This window comes from Pseudopodoces humilis, chromosome 2 (assembly GCF_049639895.1).
Source record: "Pseudopodoces humilis isolate 2021_Gansu_Grassland_sample_001 chromosome 2, ASM4963989v1, whole genome shotgun sequence".
Lineage (NCBI taxonomy): Eukaryota > Metazoa > Chordata > Aves > Passeriformes > Paridae > Pseudopodoces > Pseudopodoces humilis.
Window position 1 is genome coordinate 39,596,066 of NC_142201.1, and position 15,316 is coordinate 39,611,381.

General features: G+C 38.9%; 1 protein-coding gene across 10 annotated transcripts in view; it reads right to left on the reverse strand.

Annotated features, from left to right (window-relative positions):
• The window catches only part of MBNL2 (muscleblind like splicing regulator 2), a 106,541-nt gene that overhangs the window by 10,205 nt on the left and 81,020 nt on the right, over positions 1-15,316 (reverse strand). For 4 of the 10 annotated variants that reach the window (XM_088052163.1, XM_088052167.1, XM_088052165.1 and 1 more), the window contains 4 exons: positions 13,556-13,609; positions 12,711-12,864; positions 9,496-9,531; positions 7,989-8,083 (listed from right to left, as the gene is read on the reverse strand). In XM_088052163.1, the coding sequence (XP_087908289.1) occupies positions 7,989-8,083; positions 9,496-9,531; positions 12,711-12,864; positions 13,556-13,609 (339 nt within the window). The remainder of the gene's footprint in view (positions 1-7,988; positions 8,084-9,495; positions 9,532-12,710; positions 12,865-13,555; positions 13,610-15,316) is intronic. The other 6 variants (XM_088052166.1, XM_014249273.2, XM_088052168.1 and 3 more) reach the window with 6 other exon arrangements.

Sequence of the window (15,316 nt, forward strand, 5' to 3'; positions counted from 1 at the left end):
CCAACATATCAAGATAAAAATGATATTTCTTTAATTCAAGGGGAAGAAGCACCTAGAGATGTCCAGATGCAATTATTTTAAAGGACAGAATCCCAGACAAGTACATCTAGAGCTCCGCACTGCTCTGTGTTGTTAAAATTTTATGATGGAAAAACCCAGACTCACATGGAGCCGTATGTATACACCATGAAACAAATTCATTTCCCCCCAAATGCTTACAAAATTAGTGGACCTTAGAAATAATTTCCTATGTTTAAATAATAATTATATGGCCCAGAAGACTTTTATACCACTTGTCAAAGTACTGGCTGTTGAATAATTGAAAGCAAGAACACAAAATGAAGTTATCGTATCAGACATCAACACTTTTTCTTTAAATTTCTGTAACATAGAAGGGAAATCTGTTTTGACTTTTGTTACATAAAAGAATGAAGCCTTCGCTTAGTGCTGATGTTGTGTGACAGTGCCATCTAGCAGGATACCAGAGGAAGTCAGGTTTTAGTCCTATACAGGGGAGAGGGGTATGATGGGAGAATTTCTAAAAAAGAAACAAAACAGAAGAGATTTTTCCTTTTCTTCCCCACTGGCTTCTTGTATATGAACATGCGATCTAAAGTTCTGTATACAAGCCTGCTGGAACTTTTTATCACCTACAAAGAAACAACATGCCATGTCAAGAGGCAAAAAAATATTATTAAAACAAAGACTTGGCTGAAGTTTGCATGAGACTAAAATAGAGTTCCATTATATTTTCCAGACTCATCTTTTGATTTTGCTTTTCTGGTGCCTTAGAAAATAGTTTTGCCACTTATTTTGTAGCATCACTTGTTTCAAGTCAATTCAAAGGATGTTTTCTTGACACTGTTCAAGATTTGCTGTGGGCTTTAATATTGGAAACTCTCACTTCTTGAGTGTGTGAGTCACAGCTACTTACCTGTAACTCAGTGTCAGACAAGATAATTTGAGTGAGATGAGGCTTGTAATTCTTGTGTGTCTAGCACGAAAGAAGCAGCAAGCAGTTTGAGTCTGCCTTTCCTACTGTGACAAGCTATTGCTATTTAAATACCTTCTCTAGAGAAATGATTCTTCATGATCAAGGATTACTTATGTTTGTTTTTCCAGCCTGGTGCAGGTACAAAGCACGATGGTCAGTCCTTAGGTGAGCTCACTAGATGCCCAATACTGTTCTGCTCCAAGTTGGCTCCCTGAAAGTATTCCCTCTGATAATGTGTCTTGAGGATGGAACCTGTTCTTCTGTCTCCTTTTCTGGACTTTCCCAAGTCAGATTCAAATCTTTCTCCTGTTAGAACAAAATTTTCTATAGGAGCATTGGAACTTTATGGAATTTTTAGACCAAAACTTTCAGTCAGGAAAAAAACCCAAAAAAAGCCCAATTAAAATTTAGATACTCATTATTCCCAGAAGAAGTACTTTCCTACCTGTTCCCTCATTCTCTCAGAAACTGCAATTAAAGGTTTTCAAACCACTAACATGAATTTTGCATAGATTTTTAGTTGTAATGTTCTTGTAGGCTGCCACTAAGGATGTAAATAACATTTGTTTCCACCTCCCACCTTCCTTCTCAAAAGCTTGCTTTTAAATGATGAAAAAAAAGTCCATTTCCTAATATTTACCAGGTTTTTCAATTAATTTTCTCAGTATATTGCTATTTTCTCCCTGTTTACAAAGAACAGCAGGTTTCCATGAGGAAGAACGGGAACGTGTGACAGCAAAAGCCTCATCAGCAGCGCTATGCCCTACCCTCTCCTGGGCTTACAGAGGAATGGAGAGGGAGCCCTGTTGGGGGGCACTAAGGAATATCTGCAGGAGGGAGCAACTGGAACTTCTGCTTCGTGGAGAAAGGGAGATTCAGCCTCGAGTCAGTGCCCCATGATGTTCTGGTCTGAGAAGAATCGGCCTCCCTTGGGAGCGGCGCTGCCTTTGCAGGCGCCTTGGTGAGGAGAGGTGCTCTGTTTCTGCACGTCATGGCTCTGCTCCCTCCTGACAAAGCCACCACACATGGTGTCCCAAATCCCAAAAGTTTGGCATGTTTGTATTTTACACTATGTTAACTAGTTTCTGAATTCTGGTGAAAACATTTTAATTGTCCTTTTGTTTGTAACACTCAAACGTAACTATTTTTATTATGCTTCATTGTATTCTAGCAGATTTTGACAGAACTGAAGGCTACTGAATGATTTCATAATTAATATCTGCATAATTGCCACCTAATTCAGTGCAAACGCTGATGCATAATTTAAAGCAGCTGTGCCAGATAATCACAAGCCTAAGCATGAGACAGCCTGTTGATCTTATATTTCTTTTTAGACACAGGCTCTAAGTATTTAATGTTTCTCTTGCATATATTCTTATCTATTTCCTTCTTGATAAAAGGTAGCATAAGAAGTAGAATAATGTCACTAAATAACATCTTTAAGCAGCATTCTTTATTATGCTGTTTTCATACTATCAGTCTCTGCCCATTTTCATTGGTACAAAAAATAAAGCCATGTACTGTTCTGGACTGATGTGATGTGAGCAGGACTCACATTGCTTGGAATTGTTCGGAGTTTGGTAAATGTCCTCTAATAAACGGAAACACTCGCTGAACCTGAGGACACAGTTTAGGACATGCTGGCAGCATTTAGAAATGCTGGTGTCTTAACCCCCCACCACACTCGCTGAGGGGACACAACTTAGTCAGTAAGCCAGCAAAGCCTGGAGATCCCTTCATGTGATCACTGCCTGCAGGCTTGGGTCATGTGCTCACCAGGGTTTTGGTACCACTTGGGCTAAGGGCTCATGTCTCTTGCCTGTCATCCAGCTGCCAGTTCAGAAGTAGGTGTGCAAATCTGTCTGTAGGTCCTGTATTGCATCTGCCAAGCTTGTGAAAATGTCTTGGGTAACCTAGACATGCATGGTTATCTTAGGACAATCTTAAACATCATCAGACACACGTTTAGGCAACTGAACCAAGCCCTGTGAGACTTCTGAAGGACAAGCCAGGCTGCTCTCCAGATTTCATCTGGCTGGGCTGACAAACTTCAGTCTACAACGGGTACTTAAACTTGTATCTTGCATGTAGACACCCATACTTAGACACCAACACGTAAGTGTCATAATTTTGAGCTGAGTTCTAACCTAATCCTTGTAGGACTCATTGAGATTTATCTATATATATAGATATAGATAGATATATATCTATATATATAGATATATATAGATAGATATATATCTATATATATATAAATGGAATAGTAGTGAGGCTTTCTAATTTAGAAATTTAAAGTCCCCACAAGGAGGTGTTTGCCATTATTTAAAATTGAACTTCAGCCCCAAAAGTCAGAATAACCACTCTCAAATAATGTCAGGATAAATCATCCTCTGTTAAATGATCTTTGGTGTGCAGGGTGGAGGAAGTCACATCTTTCTACATTTCCATTGACATGAACATCCTCACCTCCAAGTAGGCTCTATCTAACCTTTCCCCAAGTTTCTAACCCTGTATTTTCTCACTAAGCAAACAGCAAAACAAGAAGAGAAACAAACTTCCAAAATAATTTTCCTTAAGATCTATGACTTTTGCATCATCCTGAAATTACAGCACTGTACATTCTTAGCCCAAAAAACCAGTCAGTAAGTATTGCTCCTTCCCTCTACAACCACCTGAAAAGAGGTGGTACCAAGGTGGGGATTGGTCTCTTCTCCCAAGTAACAAGTGATAGGATGAGAGAAAATGGCCTCAGGTTGCAACAGGGGAGGTTTAGATTTGATATAAGGAAACGTTTCTTCATGGGAAGGGTTGTCAAACACTGGAACAGTGCCCAAAGCAGTCACCATGCCTGGAGGAAGATGTGTAGCCTGCCTGTTTAAAAAATGTGGAGCTGCTGCACTTAATGGCATGGTTTAGTGGTGAACTTGGCAGTGCTGGGTTAACAGCTGACTCGATGGTCTTAGAGGTTTTTTCCCAACCTAAATGATTCTGCGATTCTACCTGTGAGTGAAGCTCAGCAGGTAACAGTTTCCTTGCTTGCTTGAGTATTGCTAGTCTACTAGCTGAAGGAATAACAAAAGCTTTGTTAAGATCTCTGAAGTATATATTTACACACAAGGACTGTATTAATATTTTAAGCAGGACATTTTACGTTCCTCTGCCCACATGCATGCACTAGAGGGAGCTAGGACCAAACCCTCTGTATTCATGTCCTAACGCTGCTTCTCGCCATCATTTCACACAACTTCAAACTTTGCTCCAAGAAAACACTGTCAGCATCCCCACACAACTGAACTGAAAGTTCATTAAGCATCTACTGCTGAATTGAGGTTAAGCAGCTGAGGCTTCAAACCCTATCCTGGCAGGAATGGCTGGAGCAATTGTGAAGGGTGGAAGAAGGAAAAGGGGAAGGGCCTTTTACCTCTGACCAGTCCTGGACATGTACCTTTCCAGCTGCCTTTCACTGGAAAGCTGAAGTCCACTCCCCTCCATTTCCTTTCACCACAGCCTAGCAGCTACAGTAAGCAGGGTACTGCCTTGAGTGAACAGCAACAGCATCAGCTCTTGTATCATCAGAGAAAGATTTTAATCAGAGTTTGTAAAACAGGGTTTGCTAAAGCACTTTTGCTGCATCCTGTTTACATTGCATTACGCCAAAGCAATTCTCTTCCCCTCTGAAGTACACTGCAAGAAAATTATTTTTAAAACCTAACCTTTGTAAGAAAGGAAAAGCAAGAGATGCCAAATTTTCCATATATTCTTAATGGTGTCACCCTGTACAGATGTACACAGCCTTTAACTTTACACAATCCTCTCATGTGCCTTGTGCCATATATTGAACACACAATGCCCAGAGCTGCTGGCCAAGCATGACTGACAGTGTGTGCCAGTGCAGGTGTGTCTTAATTAAGAACTCTTCCTTGTATTATTTGAACTCTTATTCATGTTATTTTCTGAAAGAAAGGATATACAGAAGACATGGCATAATGAAATTTTTTTTTCAAAATACAAGCTGATAGCACATACTAAATGATTTACTGGACCCAATGGAGTTACTATGTTTTATTAGCCATCAGCTGAGACTCCATAACTTTTGGGATGTTGACTTCTCCCTTCTGCTTGTGCTTCAAAGGCACTGAGATCATCATACTGAATCCAAGGAAGACCAGCAATCTTTCCCCAGGTCAAAATACTAAACTAAATGATACTAAGATAAATGATTAAGCTCTGCTACAACTTTCTTTTCATGCTTGGAATTGTGAGGAGAAGCCATGGGCGCTGAAATGGGACAAGCTGAAGGCTGCAGGTTGTAAAAAAAAATAAATGGTAGGGACACTGGAAAGAGGAAACTGTACTCACAGATATGTAAAGCAGCATGGCACAGACTAGAAAAGGAAATTTTATCTAGTTGGGAGTAAAAAAAAGTCCTTTCCTGAAATATTCAGGAGAGTTTAAACCCATACAAGAGGACAAAAAGAATGCTATGACCATGAAAAGAGTAATGTTAATCAGCAAAGTAATAACCTGCTCCTGCTGTGTTTCTCAGTAAAAAGAAATACTGAGAATTTGTGCCACAGTGTTACTGTGGGGCTTTCATAGCACTGTAGCTTTGTCTCCAATCTTAGGATGTTGTAAATAAACAGAAAACTTGAAGTTTTGTCTCTTATAAAGAAGGAGATACTACTACTTTCCCTACTTTGAAATACATGGGTTTTTTTACAGTAGCTTTTAAAGACTTACAATGACTAAAACAAAGACAGGAGTGAGGAAAAAGACTGTGATGGCACATGCTACAGAAGCCAACGAGCTCCTTAGGTGAGACTCATTTCCTCCACATGCAGTGGTGCAGAGCTTTGGTAACACACCTACACTCATTCCACAGGCAAGGGACAGAGGCAGGACCCTCCAGGGCAATTTACCCTGCCCTAACATGGACTTCCAGAAGAGCAGATGAACTAGATGCCAAACTTACAAATGGCTAAAGTCAAACAAGTGAAAACCTATCCTCCTGTGGAACCATCCATTAATTTCAGCATGGAACTGTATGTACAGACACACAAATATATGTACTAGATAAATACAGACACTTTCTACAACTCCTGTTAAATTTGAGATGCTATAATCCTCCAGTGCAAACAAAATCTGCACTGGGAAAGAAAGGTCTTTGCCTACCATCCTGCTAGATGAGAGAGCATTAAGGCACACCTCTGTCTTCTTGGTGGCACTACTTAATTGTGTGAAAGTGTTCCCATTAACAAAAAAAAGAAAAAAAACAAAACAAAACAAAAAACTGCTTACTGATCCTTGTGTGGGCATCCATGTATTTATTCTACCTTCAGCCACAGTCGCCCCCTCTGGCACTCAGAAGTGCAGGTGGTAGAGCTGCCCAAGCTGCATTCCTGTGCTGGAGAGGGTCCCTGGCTGAACCCCTCCCTAAATCATCCCTTTTTCCCTTAGTCCCTTAGCATCTTCAAGTCTGTCTGTCACCACCTGGAGATCACCAAACTACACTGGATACCACCAAACCATTTTCTGCTGTAGACAGTTCTGGGAAGGACCATGTAATTCACCCTTTGCCTGCTGTACTTTCATCCTTCTCCCAAGCATTTTTTACAAGCTAGCTCTCAGAAAAGCAAGCACAAAATAACAACCCTCTTTTGATGAAAATGCTAGAAGCAAAAACATCACAATGTTGGCAAAAGAACCTTAAAAAAAAAAAAAGTGGACTGGTTTGTGTTTCTTTAAGAAAGTAGGATGTATTTCAGAGGTAGTATATTTTTCCTAAATTAGTAAAAATAAACTCTTACACTAGACTTCTATTTTTCCATGGGATACTTAAATAGTTTTGGGAATGCTAGTAAAAAAAAATAAACCTGTTAGTATAATATTATTAAGCAAAACATTTTCACTGATTTCTCTCTAAGTCCTTGGCAAGTGGAGGGGAAGGAACCAACAGGACAGCATTTCTACAGAGTCTGCCACAAGCTTGTCAGTCTGTCCAGGAGCAACACAAGGAAAGGTAATGGGGACACAACCCTTTGCTTTCTTCTGGTGAGCAAATCTGCTTGCTTCCTTTTCCATCTGACCTCTCAGAACCTGAGGGGAAGCACATCTCAGGTGGAAGTGCCTGAGCATGGTCCCAGAACCAGAAAAGCCAGAATGACCCAACTGCTGTGCAAACTCCTCTCCTGGCACATCAGGGTGGGAATTGCCCCAACAGAAGGGTCAAAGCTACACACTGCAACAGATATGTCTTCTCTGGGAACAAGGTCCTAAAGGAGGAGGGAAAACCCAACCAAAATGAAAACTCCCAGTAATGTAGACTGCAGAAGAAGAGAAGTATCATCTTTCCTAGCCTACCTCAGACCATAACCCTTGGGATTCTTTCTATCAACGTTCTTCCTTAGGGAAATATAATTCCCAGGTTAAAGATACACATTCAAATATAAAGCAGGCATAGTCATAAATATCTTGATTGCTGTTTTGATGACTAATATTTACAGAAAACCTTCAATATTTTTTCCAGTTGCCTTGTCCTGCTTGTCATTTTTGACAGCTTCCAAACTTACAAATTAGTCACTTCCACACCTATAGGAGAAGGCTACATTAACACACCTGAACATTTGAAACCTGTGATGATCTTTCTTTTTGAACTTAGGAGTTAATAATAGACTTTTGTAAGTAGTCCAGTACTACGGTGATTCTAACTCCAGCTGGGTTAATTACACAATAATTAGGTACAAACATCGCAACACAAAACACAGCTACATCATTATTTGCAACAAATGTTAACTCTAAATAAGTGCAACCTGTCCCACAAACACTTGCTATAAACGACTTAAAAATAAAAGTAAAATTTGATGGGGTAAACACAGAAATAATAAAAAAAAAATTCTCTGTGAGAATTTTTTTTGTTAAAAAAAATTAAAATAAAAATCTCAGCACTCATTTAGAGTTCAGGATCTTGTGAAAGAAAGCTTTAAAAGGAGCAAACCTGATTTGCTGTGGCTGTTGCGGCGAAGGGAACACTTGTTGCAGGAGTTGTTGCTGCAGAGACAGTGGCGGCCGTAGCGTTGTGCATCATGGGTACTTTCAGGAGGGGAACCATGGAAGCAATGAACAGGAGGGTGCAGCATTATGGTAAGAGAAGTGGTATTTTTGGCATGGTGAATATCAAGAGCGGCAAGCCATCGTCATGGGTTAAACCGGCAGATGGCATGCAATCACAGTGCAAAGCGAGAAAGCGTGGCGGAGAAATAAAAAAAAAGGGAAAATAGCTTATTACAAGTACAATTAAAGGAAGGTTGTCAACACAATCGGCGATTCCCAGAAAAAAAAGAGTAAGGACCACTGAAAATGCAAGTGTTGTTTCTAAGAAGAAGATTATTTGTGCAAATGAGGCCTTTACCAAAATAGCCCGTTACCTGCGGATTGTTACGTGCACAATTTGTTTTCCCCCAGTGCAGCTACAAAGCTCTCCAAATTAAAATCCAACTTAAAAAATCCCAGTGGTATATACTGGGAAGAAAACCATTAAATGTTCATCTTAATTTTTAAACACAATTAAAAATGAATTATTCTCATGTATCTTCATTTTGAAGTAAGCTAGATACTCGCTGTCTTCCTTTATAATCCAATTAATGTGTTTTTTTCCTACTAGCACTGCATAACTCTTCAACTTTATCAGAGTTAAATTACCATCTGCTTGAGGCAAAAATCAGGAGAGTGAAGATAATAATTATCCTGATATGTATACTACTTTGTTTGATCTAAAAAAGCAAGATCGATTTTGTGAAAGACACTGCTTTTGCTCATTTTAAGAATGAATTTTAATCAGCATCTTCATGGGGGAATTATTAATTTGATGTTTTAAAGGCTTGATATTTTAACTGTTTATGTGAGTAGGCCCAAAACCCAAAAATAAAATCACTGGGATAGGGCAACAGAGAAAGACTACTTTTTTGTCTCAGAGGCTGTTGCATTGGACTTCCACTTTGCATGCCCAAAATGTTAATTTCAAGCTGCAAATATATTTAAAGAAGGAGTGAGATTCAGATCACAAGTCTCAACAGAACCTCTGTGGATCAAAGTAGGCATGTCTGGGAAACGCTGATAAAACTTTCTAACACACAGCAAAGGAGAAATAGGCACACCACTATGAAACTTTAAAACACTGATGAAATTTGCTGGCTTTTTCTTGTATTTTATGATTTTATAGTACTAGACAATATAAAATATAAAGAGAAATAAAACTTCGAAAACTGAAAAGCAGACTGGAATTCATGGTATTATGCTTTTGCAGTGTAGTTGTTATAGCAGGTGATATGTCTAAATTGCAGCTTTCATCTACAAATCTAAACACTCTGCAAAGTCAACCAGAAGGACAAGTGAACCTTTAATTCTAGCCAGTGGCTAAATCTTGCCTAGGATTTTTGAAACAAGTGAATATACATCATATACAGTATAAAAAAAAGAGATCAATAAAGAAATTTGGAACCTACCAATACTGGTAGCGGGTGTCATGCACAAAACTGACCCTGCGTGTCATGCAATGATAGGTGAAAAAAGTGGATAAAGGGAAGAAACAGGTTAGCTGTTTAGAGTTAACATTCAAAGTGAGATTCAAGCATAACCACAGAGAAGTAAGTTAGTTAAATGAAACTGTAAGGTCATTCACAGTTTTGCTTAAACACAAAAAGGTGATTGTGTTCTTACTAAACTCCTTTAATATGTACTGTGTGGGTTTTGGCATGTTTCTGTACATATTCAAGATACTTCATAAACTTTTTTGCTTTATTAATAGTATCCTTTGACTTAGTGCTATTGCAGCAACAGGTTTTTGTTTATTAAAACATCTTTAGTTAAAGATCACAGTATTTGGGACTTTTACAACTCATTGCATAATTCAGACAGCTCAATGTTGTGCAGATCAACATTCACCAATTTTTTTATGTGTTTAATGTTAATGTACTCATTCTTAACACAAAGAAAACAGTACTTTGACAAGTCCCAAGCTAAACACCTCAAAGTGTGTAACATTCCAGCAGAAGGCTCCCAGAACACCTCAGAGATGCTGTGGGATGACTGCTCACCTGCCATGCAGTTTGGCTTTGGTGCCTAGCCCACCTTTAACTTTTCTGGAAAGGCCAAATGAAAGGAAGAGATCAGCCTATTTCCAGTACAGTGCATACAGCAAGCTGGTGAAGGCAAGCAGGTAAGGAGGCTAGTGCCAGGTAGGTGCATATTTGACACAGAATCAAATATGCTCCCTGTATTCCTGCTGAATCACTACTGCAGCCCCGTATCGGACCATCGCAGGACTTGCGTGACTATGAATGACCTTACCCAAGAACAGTCCCCAGAGAATACACAAAGTTCCTCCTCTAGAGGCTATAGAAACACTAACAAACAGCAATGGGAAGAGAGAAAAGATCTGCTGTTTTTAAGATCGTTCACCAAACAATAAGGAGAAGGTGACAAAGCAATCAAACTGATGTGAAACAAACAAAGTGCAGAACTTCAGAGGTAAGCCATGCTAAGTCAAGCCCCACACTTTTTATTAGGGGAGCCAGTGGTTAAGAAAGCAGAGAAGTTATATAAAACAATTAAGTTTTATATATATTCCAGCAGCAAAACTTGTCTTAAAATTTAACACACACGCGCACACACACACAAGGAACACATTTGAAAATTATACCAGTTTAGAAAATATCACATAATCATTTAAAATCCAACAGATAATGTCATGCATCGCTCCTCAGATGTGGGCTGCATGACAGTCCTTACACCCACCAAATTCAACCTTCCCAGGAAATGTGGGAATATCAGATGTATCATCTTTAATGGAAAGCTCATGACACCCACTCTTACAGAGGGTGTTCCCCTTTCCTGAACTCCTCCCATACCCCACTCCTCTCCTTAATATCCTTCCTTGGAGCTGATGGTGTTTGAAAAGAGCAGGAGGTTCATGACTTTAAGAAAGGTTTTCTACTCTGGGGCTTGGGCTCCATCTGCTATTTTATACCTCTGTTTCTTCTTTTTTTTCATGCACTTGTTTTGGGGCTTGACAACAACCTGTCCCTTAAGGTTTGGTTCCAAGATCCACCCTTCCTACCACCAGAAATTTGTCAGCTAAAACTAGAATTGCAACAATTAGCTGGAAAGAAGGATGGACAAGAAAAAGTACAAAAAGTGAGCTACTTAAGGAAGCATGAACATTCCAAAAGTCTGGAAAATATCCAAATGCTTTTTCACTCTAAAAGGTTTAAACTACTGTATTTTCCATAGTTAATTTGAAGTCCTTGTCAATTGCAAATAAGAGGAATAAGCCCTGAAAGGGAGTGCTTAAGAAGGAAAACTACCTATCATGGTACAAATTCTCATAGTTTGAATGTAAAATAAATTCGTGGACATTTCTGTATGTTCTGTAAGCACAGGGCAGTCTTCCATTCATGTCCAAATAGGCAGTCTCACCATTTATTTATTTTTTTTCAAACACTCCCATAAATGTCAGTGTGTTTTCTGCCACAGATATTCTGGTGCACCAATGTGCTAAAAATAAGGCTATGCTATTACTTACTATTACAAATACGGGGGCAGGCTCCAAGGTTGTTACTGAGGCCTTATAGAAAAATTCCATGAAGTCAAAGCCATCTGTGTTTGTTTTTTATCTTTAAAAACATATGGGAATGCTGATAGATTGGGAAATGATCATGTGTTGCCTTTCATTCCTTGTTTAACTGACATTATTTCTATAAACTAAAATAACACTGCTGAAATGTCGAGCACATTTGCAAACACGTAGTTTTAAACTATTCTGAAGTTCACATTCAAGAACACCCTGACACTAAAATACGTAATTTGTTAATTATGAATGAAATCACAGAATTCCTTAGGAGGGATGTTCTCCTTTGGGAAGTTGGAGTGGGGGTGACTGACACAATTTAGAGGGTTGTGTTGCTACTGCTCACACGAGCACCCAGCACATCCCTTCTCTCGTGGAGTTAAAGAGAAGCCCTGCTACCAAGCCAGGGTACAGGTCAAGCCATCTCTGAATGCTCTGATTTTCACAGAGCTCTGAGCACTGAAATATAATTTACATTCACTCATCTTTAGATCATCCCTGTGAAGAATTATAACCCCAGCTATGAGCCACAAATGCTAGGAAAAGTTCTGGTGGCGCTCCAAAACCAGGAAAATTCATCTGATGCCTGAAAGCCCTTTAGTGCAGCCACAGGGAGCAACGTGTTTTGCCACGCTGTGCTTCCACGCAGGTATTGACTGGAAGTTTATGGCTGGTGTTCCCTTTCTCAGGGTGCTCGTGTGCGGCTGGGGAAATCCCCACAGCTGCAAGACAGCAGCTGAGGGAGCAGGAGGATTCTGTGCATCTCTGAAGCACGATGCTTTTCCAGCATTTTTGTTAGTGGAAACAGATATTAATAAAAATCTGGCCAATTTACGGTAGGCAAAAAGGGGCAAACTCTGGAGAATGATGAGCAAGGCTATGAATGTGCAAAAAAGCAGCTTTAACGGTGTGTTGAAATTTCTGCTTGAATTCTTGTCCTTTGCAAGAGGAATTAAAATAATGTGCAATCATCTGAGCAGACTTCACCTCAAGTGGGGCAGGGAGCATAATAAAACCTTCTGTTAAGTGCAACTGCCTGACACAGAGGCTACCTCAGGGACACAAAACCGGTTCCATGTGGATACAACATACCTGTTGGGATAAACGCTGCATGTTGCTGCAACTGAGCATTGGCAAGAGCCTGTTGATAGTGCAAGACACTGGGATTGAAAACGGCACTGGCACCATTGCTTTTTTCAAGTGCTTGTCTCTTTGGTAAAGGGTGAAGAACACCAGGAGGAAAGGCCTGCAAATAAGAAAGTTAGTTAAAATGGCGCCATTTTTAAGACCTTGTCCATAACATATACATAAATACAAAAACTTACTATTTTTTAAAGCAGCTAAAGATGCCTCGCCATGCATATTAACTCAAAGCACAGCAATGTAAAATGAGTGAAATTTTGTTATTGGTAGCAAAAGCATGGTACTATTAACCTAGAACTGTAGCAGCACAACTACTGAAAAGAAACGTTTGCTTTAAAGCAACGAAAATGGCATTGCCTTTAAGTAGGTTTTCAAATATTACAGGGAGAAAAAACCACTTGTGTTTCATTGCCAAGTATTTTATTTTATTTTTAAATTTAAATATAGTTTCCTATTATTATACAGATTAATGGATTACGTTACGCGTTTTCAATTACAAAAGCAGTTTTATCTCAATTCGACTTTTCATGAGAGATTTAAAAAAGATGAAACTGTGTTAGGAACCAAACTAAATCGTCTGCAGTCTATTACGTATGAGAATGAGATGGATAAATAGAGCTTCCGGTAAATTAACGAGTATGTGAAATAATTTCCGGTTGATGTTTTAAAAGTAAAGCGATACAAATTTCATTAGTTGCTTCTCTGAAGGAAAAAAAAAAAATTCTAATAAAATAAACAGAACAAAACAAAAAAAAAAAGCTACATGCAAAGCAAAAGGTGAAAGGTCAAAGTACCAGGTCTACAGTTGCTTCGAGAGGTCGCTTCATTGCTTTGGCAGTCGACTGAGTCTTTTAATAACAGGCAGCGAGCACATGATGGCAGTGGGCCAATGGGAGTCAAGCGAATTAACATACAGGTAAACAGCAAGCAGAGGTGCGTCATGGGAACGGCATTGCATTTGTGGATAGGTGAGAAGGAAAAAAATATTCTGAATGCAATATACAACATACAAAACACTAGGCATGCACAACAACAAAAATGTCTTCTAAAGAAATGAATATTACATTTTGAATTAGTACCGAAGCAAAAATGCATCTACTATACCTTAGTTAAAAGCATATAAGAGAGTAAAATATAGATGTTTGAAATTCAGGAAAGTTGAGTAAAACAGCAGCTTGCAGACACTATTAAGCATCATATAAACACTTCACAGAGATGCAGAAAGTTTTAAGGATACACCTATTGGAATTCCTGATAAGTTAGTTCAGTCACATTTTGAAGTGGGAAAATTGATTTGGGAGGCTACATTTTCAGATACAAAACACTAGTGTTAAGTTGTAATGCATTACAAAAGCTATTGATATCAGTGCTTACAAGGTGAGTGTTTTTTAATTTAGAGAAGTGTATCATTCAGTGGTCAGAACGAGAGAGGTTCTCCTTTGCCAATACAAAACAGAGTACATAGTATGTCCAGTTACACTAACTTATCATTAATTCCTTTTCTTTTCTCCTACAGCTGGGTCATATTTGTAGATTTTTTTTTATCTTGTAACTTACCACATTACATTGAGAGGGAAAAAGATCTTTCAGAATCGAAAACATACTTTCTAAATTTTTCTATAACCTTCAGTATTAGCTTCAGGAGCAGGAAGTAAAATCGGGCTCCCAGTTCATAAGCCAACATTAACATATGAGTTATGATACTAGTCCAGCATTATTAATTTTTCAAAAGAAAGTATTTAGGCATAGTACAAATACATATACATCTATGTATTCTTTCAAAGTAAATTCAAACTTATGGCTGACATGACAGCATTCTGTAAAAAAAATTTTCAAATATTACTTTCAAGTTTTATAGTGTAAATAATTCTTACAAATTTTTAAAAAGGAAAGGAAATTTTACTTAGAAATTTAAATTTTTACTTTTTTTTTTTAAACACAGGCTGATATTTAGCTCTTTTTAGAATATGCAGATTATGTTTACCTTGAAATCAGTATGTGGAAATAGGGAACAAAAGTTGAGGTGGGGGAAGAGGACAAGGCACATGCAAACACCGTGCGGTCATAAGTTTATCAGGTGCCAACAGGGTATTTTGCAGGACAGTCCTCATTTTACTTATTCCTTGTTCCTGTCTCTGTTGCATGAGTCTTCTCAACACCCTCCTCATCTCTTCTTTAGCATTTTTCTGGATTACACACCCTGATCTACAGGATCTGCTCATCTCTCTGGGCCCACAACCCAGACACAACAATAAACACCTAGTCTGAACTGGGGATCTGGACAGACTTCTGTCTAAGCAGGGCACTGTCCAGGTACCACTGCAGAGGACATCACTCCACTGCCTGGGTCACAGCCTCAGAGCCACTCTGCCTCTACCACAGAGGGAAGCCTACACAGAGGCGATGCAGTACAACTGAGTTCAGCATTACGCAGTAATCAACTCCACAAGTTCAAACCTACATCGCTAAGAGTAAAGTGTTTCAGTTAATTACCCTTTTTATCCAAATACAGATCTTATCTAGTCTCACTTGTTAACTTATTATCTTTCTGTTTG